The following is a 19,282-nucleotide window of genomic DNA, read 5'->3' on the forward strand; positions in this document are numbered from 1 at the left end:
CTTCCTCACTGTCCACTACACTCCCAGTCTTGGTGTCATCTCCAAATTTGCTGATCCAGTTAACCACGTTATCATCCAGATCATTGATATAGATGACAACACTGGACCCAGCGCCGATCCCTACAGTACGTATAACTCTAGGTACAGGCCTCCAGTCAGAGAGGCAACCACCTACTATACCATTGACCACCTCATCTTGAACGCCGAGCGTTCATGTAATGAATAAATGAATCTGAGCCGAGATCTTATTCTGATCTGGATTTGAATCGGACTCCGATCGAATCTGAATCTGGCCTGGGGGCTGAATCTGACACGTGACCAGCGGCAGGCCATCCGCAGATTCGTCATCTCGCTTCCTCGGATAAGGAAGCAAGAGCGAGATGAGGGGGCGAAAAACAAACAAACTAAAATAAAGCGTGCAACAGCCACCGCGGTCCGGCGAGCTGGTGTGGGTTACTTAGTGTTGGCAGGACCGTGTGGAAAGTGCGTCGCTGGAGACGGGTGGACGGGAGCAGCGCCATTTTGCGGCCCGGCGGCGGGAGGAGGAGGAGGAGGAGCGGCAGCGGCGGACGATGGCCCAGGCCCAGGCCCAGGCCCAGGCACGGGCACACGCCTTCCCGAGCCACCGCAAGCGCAAACAGGAGGAAGGCGCGGCGGGCACGGGCATAGGGGCCGGGACGGGTACGGGGAGCGGGGCCGAGTTGCTGGTCTTCGGCTACGCCTGCAAGCTGTTCCGGGAGGACGACCGGGCCCGCTTTCTGGATCAGGGCCGCCACCTCATCCCGTGGTTGGGAGACTCGGGGCTGCTGATCGACAGGTCGGTGATCCCCGCCGCTGAGAGCCCGCAACGACACCCAACCCCTCCCCCACCCCCAAATCTACCTTCACCCACCTTTCCCCGAGTTACAGCCGTCAGCCGCACTCCAGGCAGTCTCAGGGTCCAGGCCGGCGCTATGCTGTTGTATTGAGGGAGCGCCGCACGGCTGGGAGGGGTTTGATATTGAGGGAGCGCCACATGGCCGGGGGGAGAGTGAGGGAGCGTCACACAGTGAGGGGGTGCCAGCAGCTGGGGCCAAGGTGGTATTGAGGGAGCACCGCACGGTTGGCAACGAGATTGGCACAGAGGGTGTACATAGCTGGTGGCTTGGGAAGAGCTGGTGCTGAAGGAGCATAACACAGCCGACGAGGGGCTGCAGGGCGGCAGCATCGCAGTGTCAGTATTTTGGATTAGGTGTTAGGGCCAGACTCCTGTCCGATCAGGCAGGTGGACATATATACAGAAAGGTGCTGGAAAAGGGTCAATAACATCAGGATGAATCCTACCCACCCTGCTCATGGACCATTTGTCCCACTCCCATCAAGGAGCAGACTATATAGAATCCACGCCAGGACCACCAGACTTAAAAACAGTTACTTTCCCCAAGCAGTAAGGCTGATCAACACCTCTACACCCCTAACCACCACTACTTTATCATTTCCTGTCTGTCACCTTATGTACAGACACGCCTATACCTGGTGTCACTTTATGAACATACAATCAATCTATGCATATAAGCTATTTGATGTGTTTATGTTTAGTGTTTATTATTATTCTTGTGTTCATTATTTTGTGCTGCATCGAATCTGGGTAACAATTATGTCGTTTTCCTTTACCCTGGTGTACAGGAAGTGACATTAAACAATTTTGAATCTCTGGGAGAGCTATAAGAACTTAGGGCCCTGAGTACTTGGAAGACCTGAACTTCGGACTGCTCCTTGCCGCCCTCACACACAGTGACACTGGGCTTCTAGTCCAGTGTTGAACTGCCAGCTAGCTGGAGTTTTTCCAGGGGTACATCAGAAAACCTTGGGACTGAACCTACTCCAGATCAGTCTGGTTGTAGGTACAGGGACTCCTTCCATTTCAGTAGTGAGGAACAGCTGGAACAATGTGTATAAATTCCAGGTGTTACCTTTCTTTATGTGGATTGAGGTATGTTTAAAATGTTTAACCATTGGATTGAATCCACTTAATTAGTTTGATTTAAAAGAAAGCATCAGCGGATGTTTCCTTTAGTGGGTGAGTCTAGCACCAGGGGACACGGCCTCAGAACAGAGGAATTTCTTTAGCCAGAGGGTAGTGAATATGGAATTTGTTGCCTCAGACAGTTATGGAGGCCAAGTCATTGAATATATTTACGGCAGAGGTTGATAGGTTCTTGATTGGTCAGGGCATCAAAGGCTGCGGGGAGAAGGCAGAAGAATGGGGTCGAGAGGATAATATACCAGCCCTGATGGAATGGTGGAGCAAATTCGATGGTTGAGTGGCCTAATTCTGCTCTGTTCTATATGGTCTAACATTCAATTTTTTTTAGTAATTCTTAAATTTATTTACAAATAATAAATATATATTGGAAGTTCACAGACTTTCATGGCCATTTTGACAGTTTTGACGTAGGTACATCAGGGCACATGACTTAACTGAAATTGGATTAAGGAGGTGTAAGAAAACCCAATACCAGGAGCTGGTAGAGCAGTGCTAGAGCTGGGTGGAGGGCACGATGTGAACCTGTAGAGGTGTGTGTAGAGGTCTTGCTTGTAATTACGGGGGTTGCAAAGAAAAGAGCCCTCAGGATTGATAAAGAAGCTGCTGAATTGAGTCTCCAGATGGCTGTGGCTCAAAGGGTGTGACCTATGGACCAGTTCTGCTGGGACACAAGCCAGGGCCTGATCAACCCTTGGCTGGGTCACCTGGGCAAGAGTATCTGATGTTGTAAGACCCAAAACACTCGACAACCCCAGATTACATCACTGACAATGTGTCCCAGCATATCTTGGAATGTATCTCAGCATCACCTTGCTGTCTAACCATTTATAGGAGCAGCGTTTGAGTTTTCAGACTTCAGCTGTGTGGGCCAGAGAGTCAGTAAACTAGGTGTCTTGCTGCTCACAGCCAGTGTGGAACTGACCCAAGAGTTATGTGTTGCGCACAACATGTTAGCAGAGCAGCCTTGATGGGCTGAATGGCTAATTTTGCTCCAGGGTCTTACGGTCGTAAACATCCCCTAACACTGAAGAAGAGCAAGGAAATTTGACCCAGTGCACTGTCCTATATTTACCTCTTAAGCAAAACGAGTGAAGTTAGATTCCATTTGTCTATCTTATTTATTTAGATATAGTGCAGAACTGGCCCTTCCTGCCCACCAACTGTGCCGCCCAGCAACCTAACTATTTTTACATTAGCCTAATCACAGATCAATTACCAATTAACCTACTAACAGGTCCATCTTTGGACTGTGGGAGGAAACTGGAGCACCCGGAGGAAACCTACGCAGTCATGAGGGAACGTAAAACTCCTTAAAGGTGCACAGCGGAAGGAAAGTAGAAACTTGCTTACCGAGATCGCCGGATTTGAGCTCAAGACCCAACGGTCCGAACTAACTGATACTCTATCATGGTGCTCCATGTGAGCTTCACTGCCCGGGTGTAAACCAACTTTGATGTATGTGATGTCCCCACCACTATTCTCAGATGTCTTTCACTTTAGAACATTTTAACAGCACTTTTCATGACTGCATGGCAGCGTAGCAGTAGGCACGATGCTGTTATAGGTCTCAGCATCGGAGCTCAGCATTCAATTCCAGCGTCATCTGTAAAGAGACTACACATCCTCCTGTGGAATGGGTGGGTTTCCTCCCACAGTCCAAAGATGTACCGGTTAGTAGGTCATTGTAAATTGTCCTGTGATTAGACCAGGATTGGTGGATTTCTGGGTGGCATGGCTCACTGGGCCTATTCTACACTGTATTTCCATAAAGAAATAAAATCAAAAATGGAACTTTGTATGTTCTTCAGCCAGCGGAGTATTTTTCAAGTGTAAATGTAATGTCGGAAATGTGGCAGTAATTAGGCACACAGTAAGTTCCCACATATGTGATGATCACTGAGTGTTTTATTTTATATATTGCGAGGAATAAATAGTAACTAGGTCACCATGGAGAAATCTGGTTTTTGAAAGAGTTCCAAAGGGTTGTGTCATCTCCCCGAGAGTGCAAACAGGACATTGGTTTAACAGCAGTTCAGTAGTGGAGTGTAGCACACTCTCAATACTTCACAGGAATGTTGGCCTGAATTTTGTGCACAAATCCTTGGAGTGTGGCACGGCCTCTCAATCTTCTGAAATTAAAACAGAAGCAACATTTCAGGTCAGCGATCTTTCATCAGAACTGGGCTTACCATCCCTTTCTTTCCATCATAAAACTTGTTATATCTCCAACTTCTTCCAGTTCTGTTGAAAAATCCCAACTCTGACATGTTAACTATCCTGTGCAACTACTGTCTGACCTGTGGTTTTCCAGCATCTTCTGTCTTTATTTCAGATGTTTTGCAATATTTTGCTTTTTTTTAAAAAAAGCATTTATTAAACTGTTGTGAATTGGGGTAATTTTCCTGTAAGCATGCATGCTCTGTCTTTATTTGCCCTCATCAATGTTTAAAATATATGTGTATGTCTCTCTCTGTGACATAATCCAGAGCTTCTTCCCCAGTGAATTTAACAGGTAATAAAATGGCTAGGATAAAAACAGCCCTAGTCCTGATTTTGCCTCCAAAGGACAGACTGCCTTCTGATGAAGAGCTCTCCCTATCCTCCTCCTCCTCATCATCCAGGAAAGCGCAGAGCATTGTGAAGCGAGGACATTTTCGGCCCATTTGGTTCTTGCTGATAGGTATTTATGTCCTCAGGTTTGTGCGTCTGTTAAAACTGCTTTTTGCAGATGAAATATTGTCCAGCAAGCGTGTCTTTGACAGCTAGCAGACCGATGTGATTGACTGAAACGTGCACGGTAAGATTCATTTCTTTTTAAGTGTCGGCACTTGGCAAACCGGGCGTCTGTTTACAGTTAACCGTGCAGTATTATGGTGAAGAACAGGGTTAACTTTTCTCAAAGTATTTGCTATTGTTTTATATGGACAGAAAGATGTTTAAATTTAAATATCTAATATATTAAGTTATTGTATTTTTGTAATTTTATCTACAATGTGCTTTTGCTTCCATAAATGTTGCTTTCAGGTTGCCTAGTGTGGTAAGTATGTGCATTTTTTTATTGGTCATTGGTTCATTTCTATTTGTGTTGACCAGTGTGTTCACCTTGCAGGTACGACTGCCGGGGTCACTTACACGACCTCTCAGAATGTGACGCTGAGTACACTTGGAACAGAGATTATCAGTTGTCAGAGGAAGAGGCGAGGATTGAGGCCCTTTGCGATGAGGAGAGGTATTTAGCCTTGCATACGGACTTGCTTGAGGAGGAGGCAAGGCAAGGTACTTCTTTGTGAAACAACTTTATCTTTTCACCAAATTCATTGTGAATTTCTGCAAATTTTACAACTGTTCTGTAACTTGACCATGCTACTCATTCTTTTTGATATTCCTTATTTGACAGTACCCTGGGGAATTGGAAAAGGAATCCCTCCTTGTCAAAAAAAGGATCTCAGCAGTAGTTAAATTAGCCGCAAAAGAAAATTGTACGCAACTAGTAGGGCAGAATGGAAACTAAGAATTATTGTGTCTTTCTCTTCAATAGGAAAGTTGATTTATCTGTGGATATATTTTGAGGCTTTTTTCCTAGTTCGCATTAAATTTTATTAAAGATATGTTATAAATCTTTTCAGTAATTTAGTCCATGATCACGTATTAAGTATTAGAATTTAATGAGTAGCTTTATGTTCAGGTCAGATCAGATTTGGTGCCATTTAAGTCTAATGCATTTCTTTCCTCTCCACAACCCTCTGCCTTTGAAGAGGAGGAATACAGGCGTCTGAGTGAGGCCTTAGCAGAGGATGGCATCTATAATGCGGTTGGATTTGCTTATAACAGTGATTACTATGATCCATCACAGCCGACAGAAGAGGAGGAACTTGCTAAAACAGATGGCAAGTATTGAATTGATTATTTTGCTTAATTCTGTTTGAATACTAAATTTTTGATGGGCATTTTCTTAGGGCGTTACAATAGTATAGTGGTTAGCACTAAGCTTGACAGTACCATTGACCTGGGTTTCCTCTGGGTGTTCCAGTTTCCTTCCGCTGTCCCACCGGATGGTAGGTTAACTGGTTATTGTGTTGTCTGCTGATTAGGCTAGAGTTACATCGGGGGATTGCAGGGCAGCATGGCTCGGTGGGCCAGAAGGGCCTGTTCCGTACAGTATCGCGATCTTCTTCATTATCCTGTACAATTGCAGTTATTGGCCCCCCAAAGTAGACCTCATGCTCAAATAATACTGCAAATAAAGATCCACTGTTAATATTTTTCTTCTTAAGCTGATCGCCTCTAATGGGTCATAAGCTACCGACAGCAGCCAGCCAGAGGCCTTAGTCCTGGGCTAGTCGTCCATCTTCTTAGTGTATCTTTCCTCTCCCAAGGCATGAGGTCTTTTGGAGCTTCTGTTGCTATTTCTGTAGTTCTGAGTTTTTTAACGGGCTGGGTTTGCTCGCCCCATGCCCATCCCTCCTCCTTACCAAGAACTAATCAGTCATGAGACCATGATCACCCACATTATATGACATGGCAGGTGATGATGATGATGACCCTGAGGGAAAGGACTGTGACCATCCATCCTATCTCTGTTTCTCCTTATTTTATACACGTGTGTAAGGTTACTCGGCCTCCTAAGCTGCAAGGGAGAAAGATCGGCCTACTAGTCTCCTTCATAAATCAAGGGAACTCAGTAACGTCCTTGTAGATCCTTACTGCACTCTTTCTAGTCTAATCATATCTTTCCTATAACTTGGCAACCAGACTGCAATGCTGTAATCCAAGTGTGATCTCAGCACAGTCTTGTACAGTTGTAACATGATACCTCTTGCACGCCCATATGTCTACCTAAATTCTATCACTTCTTTTGGTAGCTTGTTCCAGCCACCTACCACTCTTCCCTCTCACCTTAAATCTTTGCCCTTGCCCTGCAGTATTTGAAATTTCCACACTTAATCATATGCCTCTGTAACATTAAATACGTACCATGCAAAAGACTTAGACACATTTATAGCTAGGGTGCCTAAGACTTTTGTACTGTATTTGTCAATGTGGAGTGGAGAACGAGTTTGTAAGCCTGTTGGGAGTAAAGGATGTTGGGAATAATGAAGGTGGAGTGCCGAAGGAGGGGTGTGGGATAGGTGGCAGAGAAGGAGTGCCTAGGTGGTACAGACATACCCAACCCTGAAACACCAGGCAAGGTCATTTGATACCAAATAGTTGGTTTATTGATTGCTATAGAATGTCTCTCTGCTGCTTCCCACTCTCTGTCCTCTCCCTTTCCCTTTTCCTGACCATGATTCCCTTCTCCCTGCCCCCTTCCCACTCTCAGTCCACAATAGAGACCCAGATCAGAATCAGATTTATAATCACTCACATATGTAATGAAATTCATTTTTTTTTGTGGACATAAAGTTGCAACAGTACTGTGCAAAGGTCTAAGGCACCCAAACATATATGTGCCAAAGACTTTTGCACAGGACTGTACGTCATCCTCCAATGCTAGTGAAAGCAAAACGAGTTTGTCCAGCTTCTCCTTACAGTGCTTGCAGTTTCAAACTCCTGGGAGTGCATATCTCACACAATGGGTCATGGATCCAGAATGCATTCTACACAGTCAAGAAAGCTCACAAATGTCTCTACTTTCTGAGGTGGCTGAAGAGAGCTGGACCTTGCACATCCATGTTCACATCATTCCACAAGTCTGCATTAAAGAGCATCCTTGTATGCTGCATCACTGCTTGGTATGGAAACTGCACTATGGTGGACATGAAGGCTCTACCATGGATAGCCAAAACTGCCCAACGCATCACCAGCACTGATCAACCCACATCAATGACGTGCATACAGAAAGGTGCTGGAAAAGGGCCAGTAACATCATGAAGGATCGCACCCACCCTGCTCATGGACTGTTTGTCCCACTCCCATCAGGGAGGAGGTTGCATAGCATTCATGCTAGGACCACCAGACTCAAAAACATTTACTTTCTCCAAGCAATGAGGCTGAACAACACCTCCACCCACTAACCCATCCCTCCACACCCCCAACCACCACTACTTTATCATTTCCTGTCAGAGTCATCTTATGTACAGACACTCCTGTGCCGAGCATCATTATGGACTTACAATCAATCTATGTATATAAGCAATCTTATGCATTTACAGTATATCGTGTTTTTTTAAATTATTATTGTGCTGCCTCTGACCTGGAGTAACAATTATTTTGTTCTCCTTTATACTTGTTTACTGGAAATGACATTAAACAATCTTGAATCTCATACCAGTTCAATGTACATCATTTGGGAAAATGCTTCAAATCAATTTATTGCTCATTTAGTGAACTGCAATAACCAAAGAGTAGATAAAATTAGTGTGAATAATCCAATATAGTGGCATCGTCTACTATTTCTACTTTTAAGTCGAGGAGGTTAAAGTTGAAGTGCACTTTAATTTATGCTTTCCATGTTAATCGGTTGACTACTTAGCCTTTGCCAGTGCTTTGAGAATTCCAGGTCATGATTGCAGTACTAAAGCTGGGAATTAATTTATTTCTGTAGCGGTAATAAGTATAAATACTGTTTTAAGTCCAAAAGACATAGGAGCAGGATTAGACCATCTGGCCCATCGAGTCTGCTGCACTATTTGATCGTGCCTGACTTATTTTCCTTCTTAACCTTTGACGCCCTGACTAATTAAGAACCTATCAACCACTGTTTTAAATATACCCAATGATATTGCCTCCACAGCCATCAGTAGCAAAGCATTCCACAGATTCATCACCCTCTAGCTAAAAATTTCCTCCCTATCTCTGTTCTAAAGGTTTCATCCTTGTGTTCTGAGGCTGTGCCTTCTAGTCCTAGACTCTCCCACTATTGGAAATATCCTCTCCTCTCATCCACTCAATCTAGGCTTTTCACTGTTTGGTAGATTCAATGAGCCATTCCCTTATTTTTCTAAATTCCATTCAGTACAGGCCCAGAGTGATTAAATGCTCCTCATACATTAACTATTTCATTCTGAGGAGGTAATTCTCATAAACCTCTGGACCTGTCCAATGCCAGCATATCCTTTATTAGATAAGGGGCTCAGTATTACAAAATGTGGTCTGACAGATGCCTTCTAAAACCTCAGCATTGTATCCCAGATTTTATATTCTAGTCTTCTCGAAATGAATGTTAACATTGCATTTCCCTTCCTCACCACCAATTCAACCTGCGAGTTAAAGTTTAGAGAATCCTACAAAAGGACTTCCAAGTCCCTGCGAATCTCTAATTTCAGCATTCATTCCCCATTTTTAAAATAGTCTATGCCTTTATTCCTTCTGCAAAAGTGCATGACCGTACACTTCACGATACTGTATTCCATCTGCCACCTCTTTGCCCATTTTCCCAGTCTATCTTAAGTCCTTCTGCAGATGCCCTGCTTCCTCATAGCTATTTGTCCCTCCATCTTTCCACTGAGGTTGGTTGTGACAGCAACTATAGGTCATGGGTTAAGGGTGAAAGTTGAAAAATTTAAGGGGAACATGAGGGGAAACTTTTTCACTCAGAGGGTGGTGGGAGTGTGGAACGAGCTGCCAGTACAAGTGGTGCATGCAAGTTTCATTTCAACGTTTAAGAGAAGTTTTGATAGGTATATGGATGGTAGGGGTATGGAGGGCTGTGGTCGCAGTGCAGGTTGATAGGAATAGGCAGTTTAAATGGTTCAGCATGGACGAGACGGATTGAACTGTCTGTTTCTGTGTTGTAATTTTCTATGACTGTTTGCCTACCTGGCCACAAAGCCATTAATTCTGTCATCCTGTTCATTAACATATAATATAAAAAGTACAGAACCCAATGCTGACCCGTTTGGAACACCTAGTTGCTAGCAGCTGTCCAGGGCAGGCCCCCTTTATTCCCACTCTACTCCCACTGTTTTGGGAAAGGATAGGTTGAGGGACATAGTGGGAGCATTAACTTAGAGAAGCAGGCTAGATGGACTGCAGACTGCATTTCAGATCCAAAAAGCAATATTTATGCCAGTCCAACAAGTACTATTTAAGCCAGTCCCTTTTAATGCCCTTGGAATGTGCAAAAGTAATTTTTACTTGAGACGTTTCCTTAAAAGGTTGCTCTGTCTTTGCGGAATTGAGTATGCATTCTCATTAATTGTACTACACCTGGTTTGAAGCTAGGATTTTATGGCTAAATTGGTGCTGGAAGAGGGATATTTCCATGTGAATGCATGAATTGAATTGAGTTGGCCCGTAACTCTCAGTGGAGCATAGGTCATCGACCTTCCAACTCCATCGTCCTCTGAAGTCAATGGTATGGTTGGAGTTCAATGCTTCTGCATTCCTTGCATCTACTGTACAGGGGATTGGCTATAGAGCTTCACCAGAGCCCTGTTGGCCAGCCTTGCCTAATTCCACCTCTCACAATGGGAATGTAGGGTTTGACTTTGAGAGGCATATGAACACATTACTTATTGCCTGTTACACCACTGGTGTTTAGGGCAGCAGTGAAGATCCTCCATCTCTGGTGGTGTCCAGGGTTTCCTCTGGGTTTTCACTACCGTTAGTCATGCAAGTCCTGAGCGGAGACACAGGACTACCGTCGCACTCTACAGAAAGATTCTTTATTGCTGTTTCCGTAACAGTTTTGTTTTACCAGTTAGGGCTATTAGACCAGAACTGAACACCCGAACCTGGAGGAACTCGTCGTCTGGCCTCTACCCTTTGACCTGTTTGGCATGGGTGACCCTATCAAGAACCAAAGCATAAAACCCTGACTCCAGCCAAAACTGCTCTCTGGGTCACTGAGGTACACAAACCTCCAAAGCACAGCAAGGTTGTGGTCGAGCTAAATTCCGTTTGTGAGACTGTATTAATTTAATAGTGAGGTGTACATGGAATCTAGGTTGGATTTCCTGTGACCATTCCCTCGGTCTCCAAAGATTTGACAGTCCAGCCTTGAATAAAGGGTCATTGCTCCAGATCAGGGTATTCCAACCTTTTTTATGCCATGGACTGCTGGCTTAGAGGCAATTTTTACTTTGCAAAAAAAAAGCTAGTTTAATGTTCATTTACATTTGATGTGTATGTATATTTGTGTTTGTCACTAATAGCATATTCCTTTGATCTGTGTGGCAGCTGAGAATGATAATACAGAAGAGAACGAGGAGCCATACACAGCTCCTGCTGGGCTGCTTGTCCCTTCTGATGTAGAAGTTGTAAGTATTGTAAAGTTTCTTGCAATTATTGCATGCAGTGTACAAATGTGTTTCACAGTGTTACGTACCCCGTAACTGGGTGTCTTACCAGCAAAGATAGAAGTGTCTGTTGGAGTCTGGTGATACTATTTTCAACAATATTTATTAGCAAAAATATACAAAATAATATAAATGCGAATATATAGAGAATATACGTTAGCAATACTAAACCTAAAAGTGCGGGTATAATAATAATCACTAATGAAACAAGCTCTATCGTTGTCTAGGGGATAATGAATTGTCAGATGGAAAGATAAAGTTCAGTTCTGTTCATGCAGGCTGCGGTAGTTGTTTGTTGATGTGTTGCAATTGTTGGAGAGAGAGAGAGAGAAAACGTGTTAACAGTAACAGCTATTATCTTGCCAACCTTCCTTTACGATTTTGATCCGTCGATGCGTTGTTGTGGCCAATCAAGTGTGACCCCTCCGTCCTTTAGCTAGACCATTCTTCCGTGATGGACTCGTCACCCAGGCAAGGGTGGACACACACACACAAGCCCCCACCAGTCTCGCTACAAAACACTGTGAGTTAAACTTTACCGACCCTTCGTTCGGTCTCCAATCTCCCACCCCGTCTCGTGGGGGTTCTGATGCTCACTAGCGTTTCTCCTGGTGCATCTGAGGAGTGTTACCCCAGACCTCACTTTTATCCCCACTCACGGGGTCTCGTGTCAATCAGGTTAGGATGATGTAACTCATCAAACCAGCCCACTCTGGTTGCCCCCTGAGGGGTTTCAATGAATAGAACAGTACCAAGTAAACAATTCTTCTCCAAAAGACAATAGCAGTAATCAATGGTTTCATTCCCCTTTTGTTGGTAGGAGCCATTCCACCATGGGATACCTTTTAGCTGTGTCTCTCTCTCATTAACTTTCATGAGCTGTTATCAATAACAACTGCCCTGGCAGCTTTCCTTTGTCTCTCTTACTTCCTTGATAACAGCATCGAAATAGTAGCGATTTGCGATTCTCCAAAAGTGGGGGCATGGGTGAGTCTGCACCCTTCTGCCCATCAGAGTTGTTCATCCTTCGTAACAACAGGAAGAGGTGATCTGGAGTTAGATCCATCGATTGTAAAAGCAAACACAAAATCCATTCACACTCAGGATCTCCTTAAATATTTCACCTTTTACTTTGAGTAAGCTAAAACCGGATTTGGCCGTGGCTGATTCCTACCTCATTTTAGACTGAGAACTTGACCCAATGCAAGTCCCTTGGGGCTTGGGTTGGAGAGTCAGGCCTCTGCACAAATAGTTTTGGTTCCTTATCGAAGACAATAGAGGGTCTAGAACAGTAGTTCCCAACCTTTTTTATGCTATGGACCAATCTCATTAAGCAAGGGGTCAGGAATCCCTGGTCTAGAGGAGGTTCATGAGAATGATTCTAGGAATGAAAGGGTTGATGGCTCTGGAACTGTAGTTGCTGGAGTTTAGAAGAATGAGGGCGAATCCCATTAAAACCTATTGACTGTGGAAAGGCTTAGATAGAGTGGATTTGGGGAGGATGTTTCCTGTGGTGGGGGAGTGTAGGACCAGAGGACACAGCCTCAGAATGGAGGGGCATTCATTTAGAACAGAGATAAGGAGGAATATCTTTAGCCAGAGAGTGGTGAATCTGTGGAATTCATTGCCATAGATGACTGTGGTGGCAGTCGTTGGGTATTTTTACAGCAGAGGTTGATGGGTTCCTCGTTAGTCAGGATGTCAAAGGTTACGGAAAGAATTCAGCAGAATGAGGTTGAGAGGAACAATAAATCAGCCAGGATGAAATAGAGCAGACTTGATGGGCTGAATGGCCTAATTTGTTCCTGTGTGTTATGGTCTATGATTATTCATGAAGGTGTAATCTTTAAAGAACAAAACACATCTTCCAAGTTATACCAATTTGTGGTTGTGAAGTATCATAGAGTCATAGAAAAAAACAGCATAGAAACAGGCTCTTTGACCCATTTGCGACTTGCACTGGGACCATATCCGTCCATAACACTACCCATGAACCTATCCAAGTTTATCCTAAACATTGAATTTGAGCTTGTATGCACCACTTGTGCTGACAGCTCATTCCACACTTATGGCCCTCTAAGTAAAGACGTTTCTCCTTTTTTTTAAATAATCCTGAAATTGATTTCTCGTATCATATTTCTTGCTTTCCTTCAATGTACAGAAGTCACTTTTATGCTTGTGTGGATTATTCAGGTTTATTTATGTTGGGATGCTACCACACTAAGTTGTGTTTTAAGGACACAAGATTGTACAGATGCTGGAATTCCAGAGAAACACACAAAAAATGCTGGAGGAACTCAGCAGGTCAGTCAGCATCCATGGAAGAGAACAGTCAACATTTCATCCTGTGACCCTTCATTGTGGCTGGAAAGGAAAGGGGGCAGAAGCAAGAGAACAAGAATGGGGAATGGGAGAGGTGAAGAACTCTGCCACGGGTGGTTCCAAATGGGCCCAGTAGGGGTGATGGACTTCAGAAGAAGGGAGGGAGGGGGAGGAGTACAAGCTGATAGGTGAGACCAGGTGAGGGGGATGGTGCATGGTTGGGTGGGGGTGAGGAGGTTTTAAAGGTATTGCAGAACAAGTTACATACTGGCCAAGTGTAAAATAATAACAAATGTACTGTACCCACAACAGAAAAATACTTGAGAAAGGATGTTTCAAAGTTCAAAGTAAATTTGTTATCAAAGTACATGTATGCTACCATATACAGCCCTGCAATTCATTCTCTTCTGGGCACACTCAATAAACCCAAAATAAAATAATAACCAAATAATCAATGAAGTAGTGCACCAACTTGGGCTGATGTGCAACAGACAACTGTGCAAATAGAAAAAGAAAAATAATAAATATCGAAAACATGAGATGAAGAATCCATAGGTTGTAGGAACAGTTCAAGAGTCTGATGGTTGAGGGGTAATAACTATTCCTGAAGTTGGTGGTGAGTCCTGAGACTCCTGTCCCTCCCTCCGGATGAAGAGAACATGTCCTATGTGGTGAAGAATGCTACATTCCTACGACAATGCTCCATGTAGGTGTGCTCAATGGTGTGGAGGGCTTTACCTGAGATAGTTTGAAATACAAGTTGATTCATATAATTGATAAATTGTGGTTTTGGCAAATACACTAGTTATAAATTTACCAGCTGCAAATCGACAGATATTTTGTGTCCTCATCAGCTAATTGGTCAGTATTTTCAGTTCCCAGTGTATTGATTGTAATGTTCTGGATTGATGAACTAGATTCATACAGCAATATACAGTAGCTGATATTCTATCCTGGTGTGGGTGGAGTATTTAATTCAACCCAGTGTATTGTAATGAAGGTTCCACACTTGTCAGATGTGCCAGTAGTGTTACACTGTTCCCTTTTAACTTATGTTGTAAATGCACCTTATTATGAGTTAATTTTTGTGGTAATATTACATTTTGTGTTAATGTGTATGTTTTAAGTATGTTTTGCACCATAGGACATAGGAACAGAATTAGCACACAGAAAATGCTGGAGGAACTCAGCAGATCACACAGCATCTGTGGAAAAGAGTAAATGGTTGATATTTCAGGCCAAGACCTTTCATCATGAGTCCTGATGAAGGGTCTTGGCTCAAAAAGATGCTGCCTGGCCTACTGAGTTCCTCCAGCATTTCCTGTATTTTGCTTGAATTTCCAGCATCTGCAGATTTTCTTGTCTCTAGAAACAGAATTAGGCCTCTTGATTTAGGCTGCCATTCTATCTTGGCTGATTTCTTATCCCTCTCAACCCCATTCTGCCCTCTCCCCAAAACCTTTAATCCCCATACTAATCAAGAACCTATCGACCTCTGCTTTAACTATACCCAATGATGTTCCTCCATGGCTGCCTGTGGCAGTGAATTCCACAGATCACCACTCTCTGGCTCAAGAAATTCTTCCTCATCTCCGTTCTAAATGGATGCCCCTCTATTCTGAGGTTGTTCCCTCTGATCTTAGACTTCCCTACTTCCACATCCAATCTATCCAGACCTTTCAATATTCGATAGGTTTAAATGAAGTCCTCCCTCATTTTTCTAATCCAGCGAGTACTGACCTAGAACCATCAAATGCTCCTCATATATTAACCCTTTCTTTCTCAAAATCATTCTCACGAACCTCTGTGGACCCCCTTTTTGTACAGTTGAATGACAATAACTTGAATTTGATAACTTTGTTTTTTTACTTTCTCCCTAGCCTGGAACTTCAAAAATGCATGCCATCATTGAACGCACAGCAAAGTTTGTATGTAAGCAGGGAACGCCGTTTGAGATCATGCTGAAAGCTAAGCAAGCCCGGAATTCTCAGTTTGACTTTCTACGCTTCGATCACTACCTGAATCCGTACTATAAGTACATCCTCAAGACCATGAAGGAAGGGAAATATGTTGCACAGACAGAAAAAAAAGTGGAGGAAAAACGGAGTAAGCTAAGATATTTCAGATCCTTTTAAGTTTCCTTTACATATTCTGTCTTGATCGTGTCATTTGACCAGTGCTGTATTTTGTGAAGCTGCAAAATATTCTTCAGCTCCTTAACTTCTCATGGGGCCTAGGCTGCCAACAGCAACTCGCCAGAGTCCTGTGTCCTGGGATAGTCTTTCAAATTGTCCCCAGGCATAGCCCATCTTGGTGAAGATCCTTCCACTCTCAGCTATGAGGTCTTTGGAGCTTCAGCTGGAGTTTCTGCAATTTTGGGTTTTTTCACAGAAGAGAGTTGCCAGTCCTGTGCCCAACGCTCCTTTCACAGCCTATGGCTTGGGTCCGGAGTTGGTAAAATGCTGCCATCAGTAACAAGGTTGAAGGGGGAAGTGATTTTCCATTTCTGTTTGTGAATTAGTGAGACAGAAAACTAATTCACCAAACTGAAGCTGTCTGAAATGGCATTCAGAATCAGAACCACTTTGTCACTAGAATTGATTGTGGTTTGGTTCCAACTGTAAAACGCAGGACAATGTTTGCCGAGCCTGGAGGTTAGGTCACAAATGTTTCATCACCAGTTGAGGTGACCTCGACTGATGACAAAATGTTTGTGACCTAACCTTCAAGGTCACTGAACAATCCTACAAATAAGCTGCCAATGCAATCTACCAGCCTTCTGTTTCATTACGCACAGAATTATACCATGACAGACAACACAATAGCAACCAACCATTCACAAGACAATAGTGCAAACAGCCATGAACAATCAACAATTAGCACAGATGTCAATAATCAAAAAAAAAATGTGAACATAGACACAATAATTATTGACAGAGCAAGGAGAGTTTAGGAAAAGCCATTTAGCGGATGTTGTGCAGGGTATTACACCGTGAGTTTTGTTGAGAAGCTGGAGAGCTACAGGAAAGAAGTTTTGGAGGTGGTGATGGACTTGTGGCATTTTGGTAAATAGGTGACTGCTAGGGTGGTGGCATCTGTAGTTATTTTTCATTCTGGTGATAAACAGATCTTTTTTGCAACAGGGGTTGTATCAATTAATATGAATATTATGTTTTTATATTTTGCTGAAAATGAAGATTATAAACAGGTGAATTATACTTTTGCTGATGGGAAGACCGTGAGGCAATATCTTTAATTAGAGGATAGTTTTAGTGTATATTTAGAAAGATGTGGCATAATCAGGATTTCTGAAGGACTTCAAGGATGTTATCTGGCCTAAGAAGTAATAAAATGGAATGGCAATGTTCATCCTTAAAAAAAAATAAATTGTCTCATGAAGTCCTACGTAACAGGGCAACATACTTTATTAAAAATAATGTGAAAGTAATGATTTCTCAATGGATTCTGGCCTCCCCAGCATCCAGGATATCTTGAAACGATTTGGCCTCCACAGCCGCCCATTATGTATATTTAAGGTAGAGGTTGATTAGCCAGGGCATGAAGGGTTAGGGGGAAAAGGCAAGGAGACTAGGACTGAGAGGGAGAATGGATCAGCCATGATGAGATTCCAGAGCAGACTTGATGGACCAAATGGCCTAATTCTGCCCCTATATCTTTGGGTCTTATGGTCTAGGTGCGATGCCTCAGAAAGGTGGCGTCCCGTCATTAAGGACCCTATCACCCAGGACAATCCCCTCTTCTTATTGCTACCATCAAGGAGGAAGTACAGAAGCCTGAAGGCACATATTCAACTATTCAGGAGCTGCTTCTTCCCCTCTGCTGTCTGATTTCTGAATGGACATTTAACCCATGAACACTACCTAACTATTTGTTTTTTCTCTTTTTGCACTACTTATTTAATTTAACTTATAAAAATATATATAAACCTTACTGTAATTCACAGTTGTTACAGCATTGTACTGCTCCCACAAAACAAGTTTCATGATATATTCCAGTAATATTAAACCGGATTCTGTTGAAAGAGGGAGAGTAGAAAGTAAGGTAAAAATTGATTCTTAGACTGTCAGGGTGTAACCAGTATGCGAAAGTCGTCTCTGAGTGTCCCTTGTTCTTTTTATCTCTGTGTATTTAGTTTTTGATAATATTTTGTGACTGTTGCAAAGGGCAAGACATGGAAGGGCTCAGAGGAAGTTTAAAAAGTGATGTAGTCATTGGAGTTAGAAGCAAGAGTAGACCATTTGTCCCCTTGTGCTGTGCTACGTACATGCAACCTTGTAAAAGTGTCCGCAGCAATAGAACACACCTGGAGTCTGGTTTTGCTGTTAACAAATCAAGATTTTATTAGTAACTACCAAATATAGAAACTAGCAGTGTTACGCATTTACAGATGTAAAAATAAAGTTCCCAAACTCATTCAAGCTCAGGTGGCAAGAGTTACAGTGTTACAATGGTATGTAAGAAAGTTCAATTCAATCCACGAAATTGTTACTGTTGGCATGAGAGAGATATTTGTAATCCAAATAAACAGGTGTCGTCAATCTTCCCGTTGTCCTCTGAATCCTTCAAGTTAGCCAAAATGTGACTTCACTAAGGGTACCGTCTTCAAGTGGTAAAACTACTAACCCAGGCAAGGGTTAAACACACCAGTAGTTCCCATAGGGTCACCCTTACACACACTGATAGCCACTGATCCAGTTCCACGACACGAAGTAACTCCAACAGTGATCTGCCACTGGGGTGCCTTCAGTGAATTACCACACCCAGACAAGGGTATACACACAAGTGGGATTCACAGAAGTTTCCCCCTCACCAGAGAATCATGTGACAATCACACTTTTGTATTCGAATGGAATCAAACTCACCCTTACGGGCTACTTGGAGAGAGAGGCCAAACAGTGATCTCTTTTTCACTCGGTTTCTTCTATTTCAAACCTCCCTCTCCTCTCCTCTCTGTAAACTTCTAGTTGCAGCACTTGTGAGAGTCATTTATCAATACTCTGGATCGATCTCAACTCACCCCTTTGGGCTACTGCAAGTTTAAACCAGCAACCCCACTCACTGGTGTCTTCCATTGACTGAAACCACCTCGACTCTGACTGCGTCCTTGTATATTCAAAACAAGCCGCAGAAAAAATGTAAACATTCCTAGTCCATCAAATAACTCCACCTATCTCACCGTAGTAACCAAGCAATTTTGTAGTCAGTCAAAATCCAACAGTGTCCAAAAGTCAGTCTCATTCTCTCAGTGTTTTAAAGTGACAGTTCACAGAAAAATATGAACCCTAGGGGTATATAACAACTGGTTCTGGCATTTAATAATATCGTGGCTGATCTTTCCATACACATTCAAGTCACTTTCAGCTCTCCCATCAGTAACCTTCTATCATTAGGCTAGAAGTGTGGATGTTATTGATTGCATTATGCAGTGAGAACAGTTCAACACTGGGGTGTGGACTGATATAGAACATAGAACAGTACAGCACGGGAAAAGGCCCTTCAGCCCACAGTGTTGTGCCGAACCAATCAAATAGCAGTTTGGCATCTTCCCCTTGCCTTTCCAGTCCTGAAGAAGGGTCAGTCCAAAACGTTGACTATTTATTCATTTCCATGGTTGCTCTCTGACCTGCTGGGTTCTTCCAGCATTATTTCCAGTATCTGCAGACTTTCTCATGTA

At 43.2% G+C, this 19,282-nt stretch overlaps 1 protein-coding gene across 6 annotated transcripts in view; it reads left to right on the forward strand.

Annotated features, from left to right (window-relative positions):
* Positions 1-392: 392 nt before the first annotated feature.
* Positions 393-19,282, forward strand: part of sfswap (splicing factor SWAP) — a 176,474-nt gene continuing 157,584 nt past the window's right edge. The window contains exons 1-6 of one of the 6 annotated variants that reach the window (XM_059994591.1): positions 717-817; positions 4,723-4,823; positions 5,136-5,255; positions 5,782-5,913; positions 11,147-11,226; positions 15,468-15,693. In XM_059994591.1, coding sequence (XP_059850574.1) covers positions 5,246-5,255; positions 5,782-5,913; positions 11,147-11,226; positions 15,468-15,693 — 448 coding nt within the window. In that variant the 5' untranslated portion in view covers positions 717-817; positions 4,723-4,823; positions 5,136-5,245. Of the gene's footprint in view, positions 5,303-5,781; positions 5,914-11,146; positions 11,227-15,467; positions 15,694-19,282 lie in introns of all 6 variants that reach the window. The other 5 variants (XR_009516562.1, XR_009516563.1, XM_059994587.1 and 2 more) reach the window with 5 other exon arrangements.

The sequence above is a fragment of the Hypanus sabinus genome, chromosome 18 (genome assembly GCF_030144855.1).
Source record: "Hypanus sabinus isolate sHypSab1 chromosome 18, sHypSab1.hap1, whole genome shotgun sequence".
Taxonomy (NCBI): Eukaryota; Metazoa; Chordata; class Chondrichthyes; order Myliobatiformes; family Dasyatidae; genus Hypanus; species Hypanus sabinus.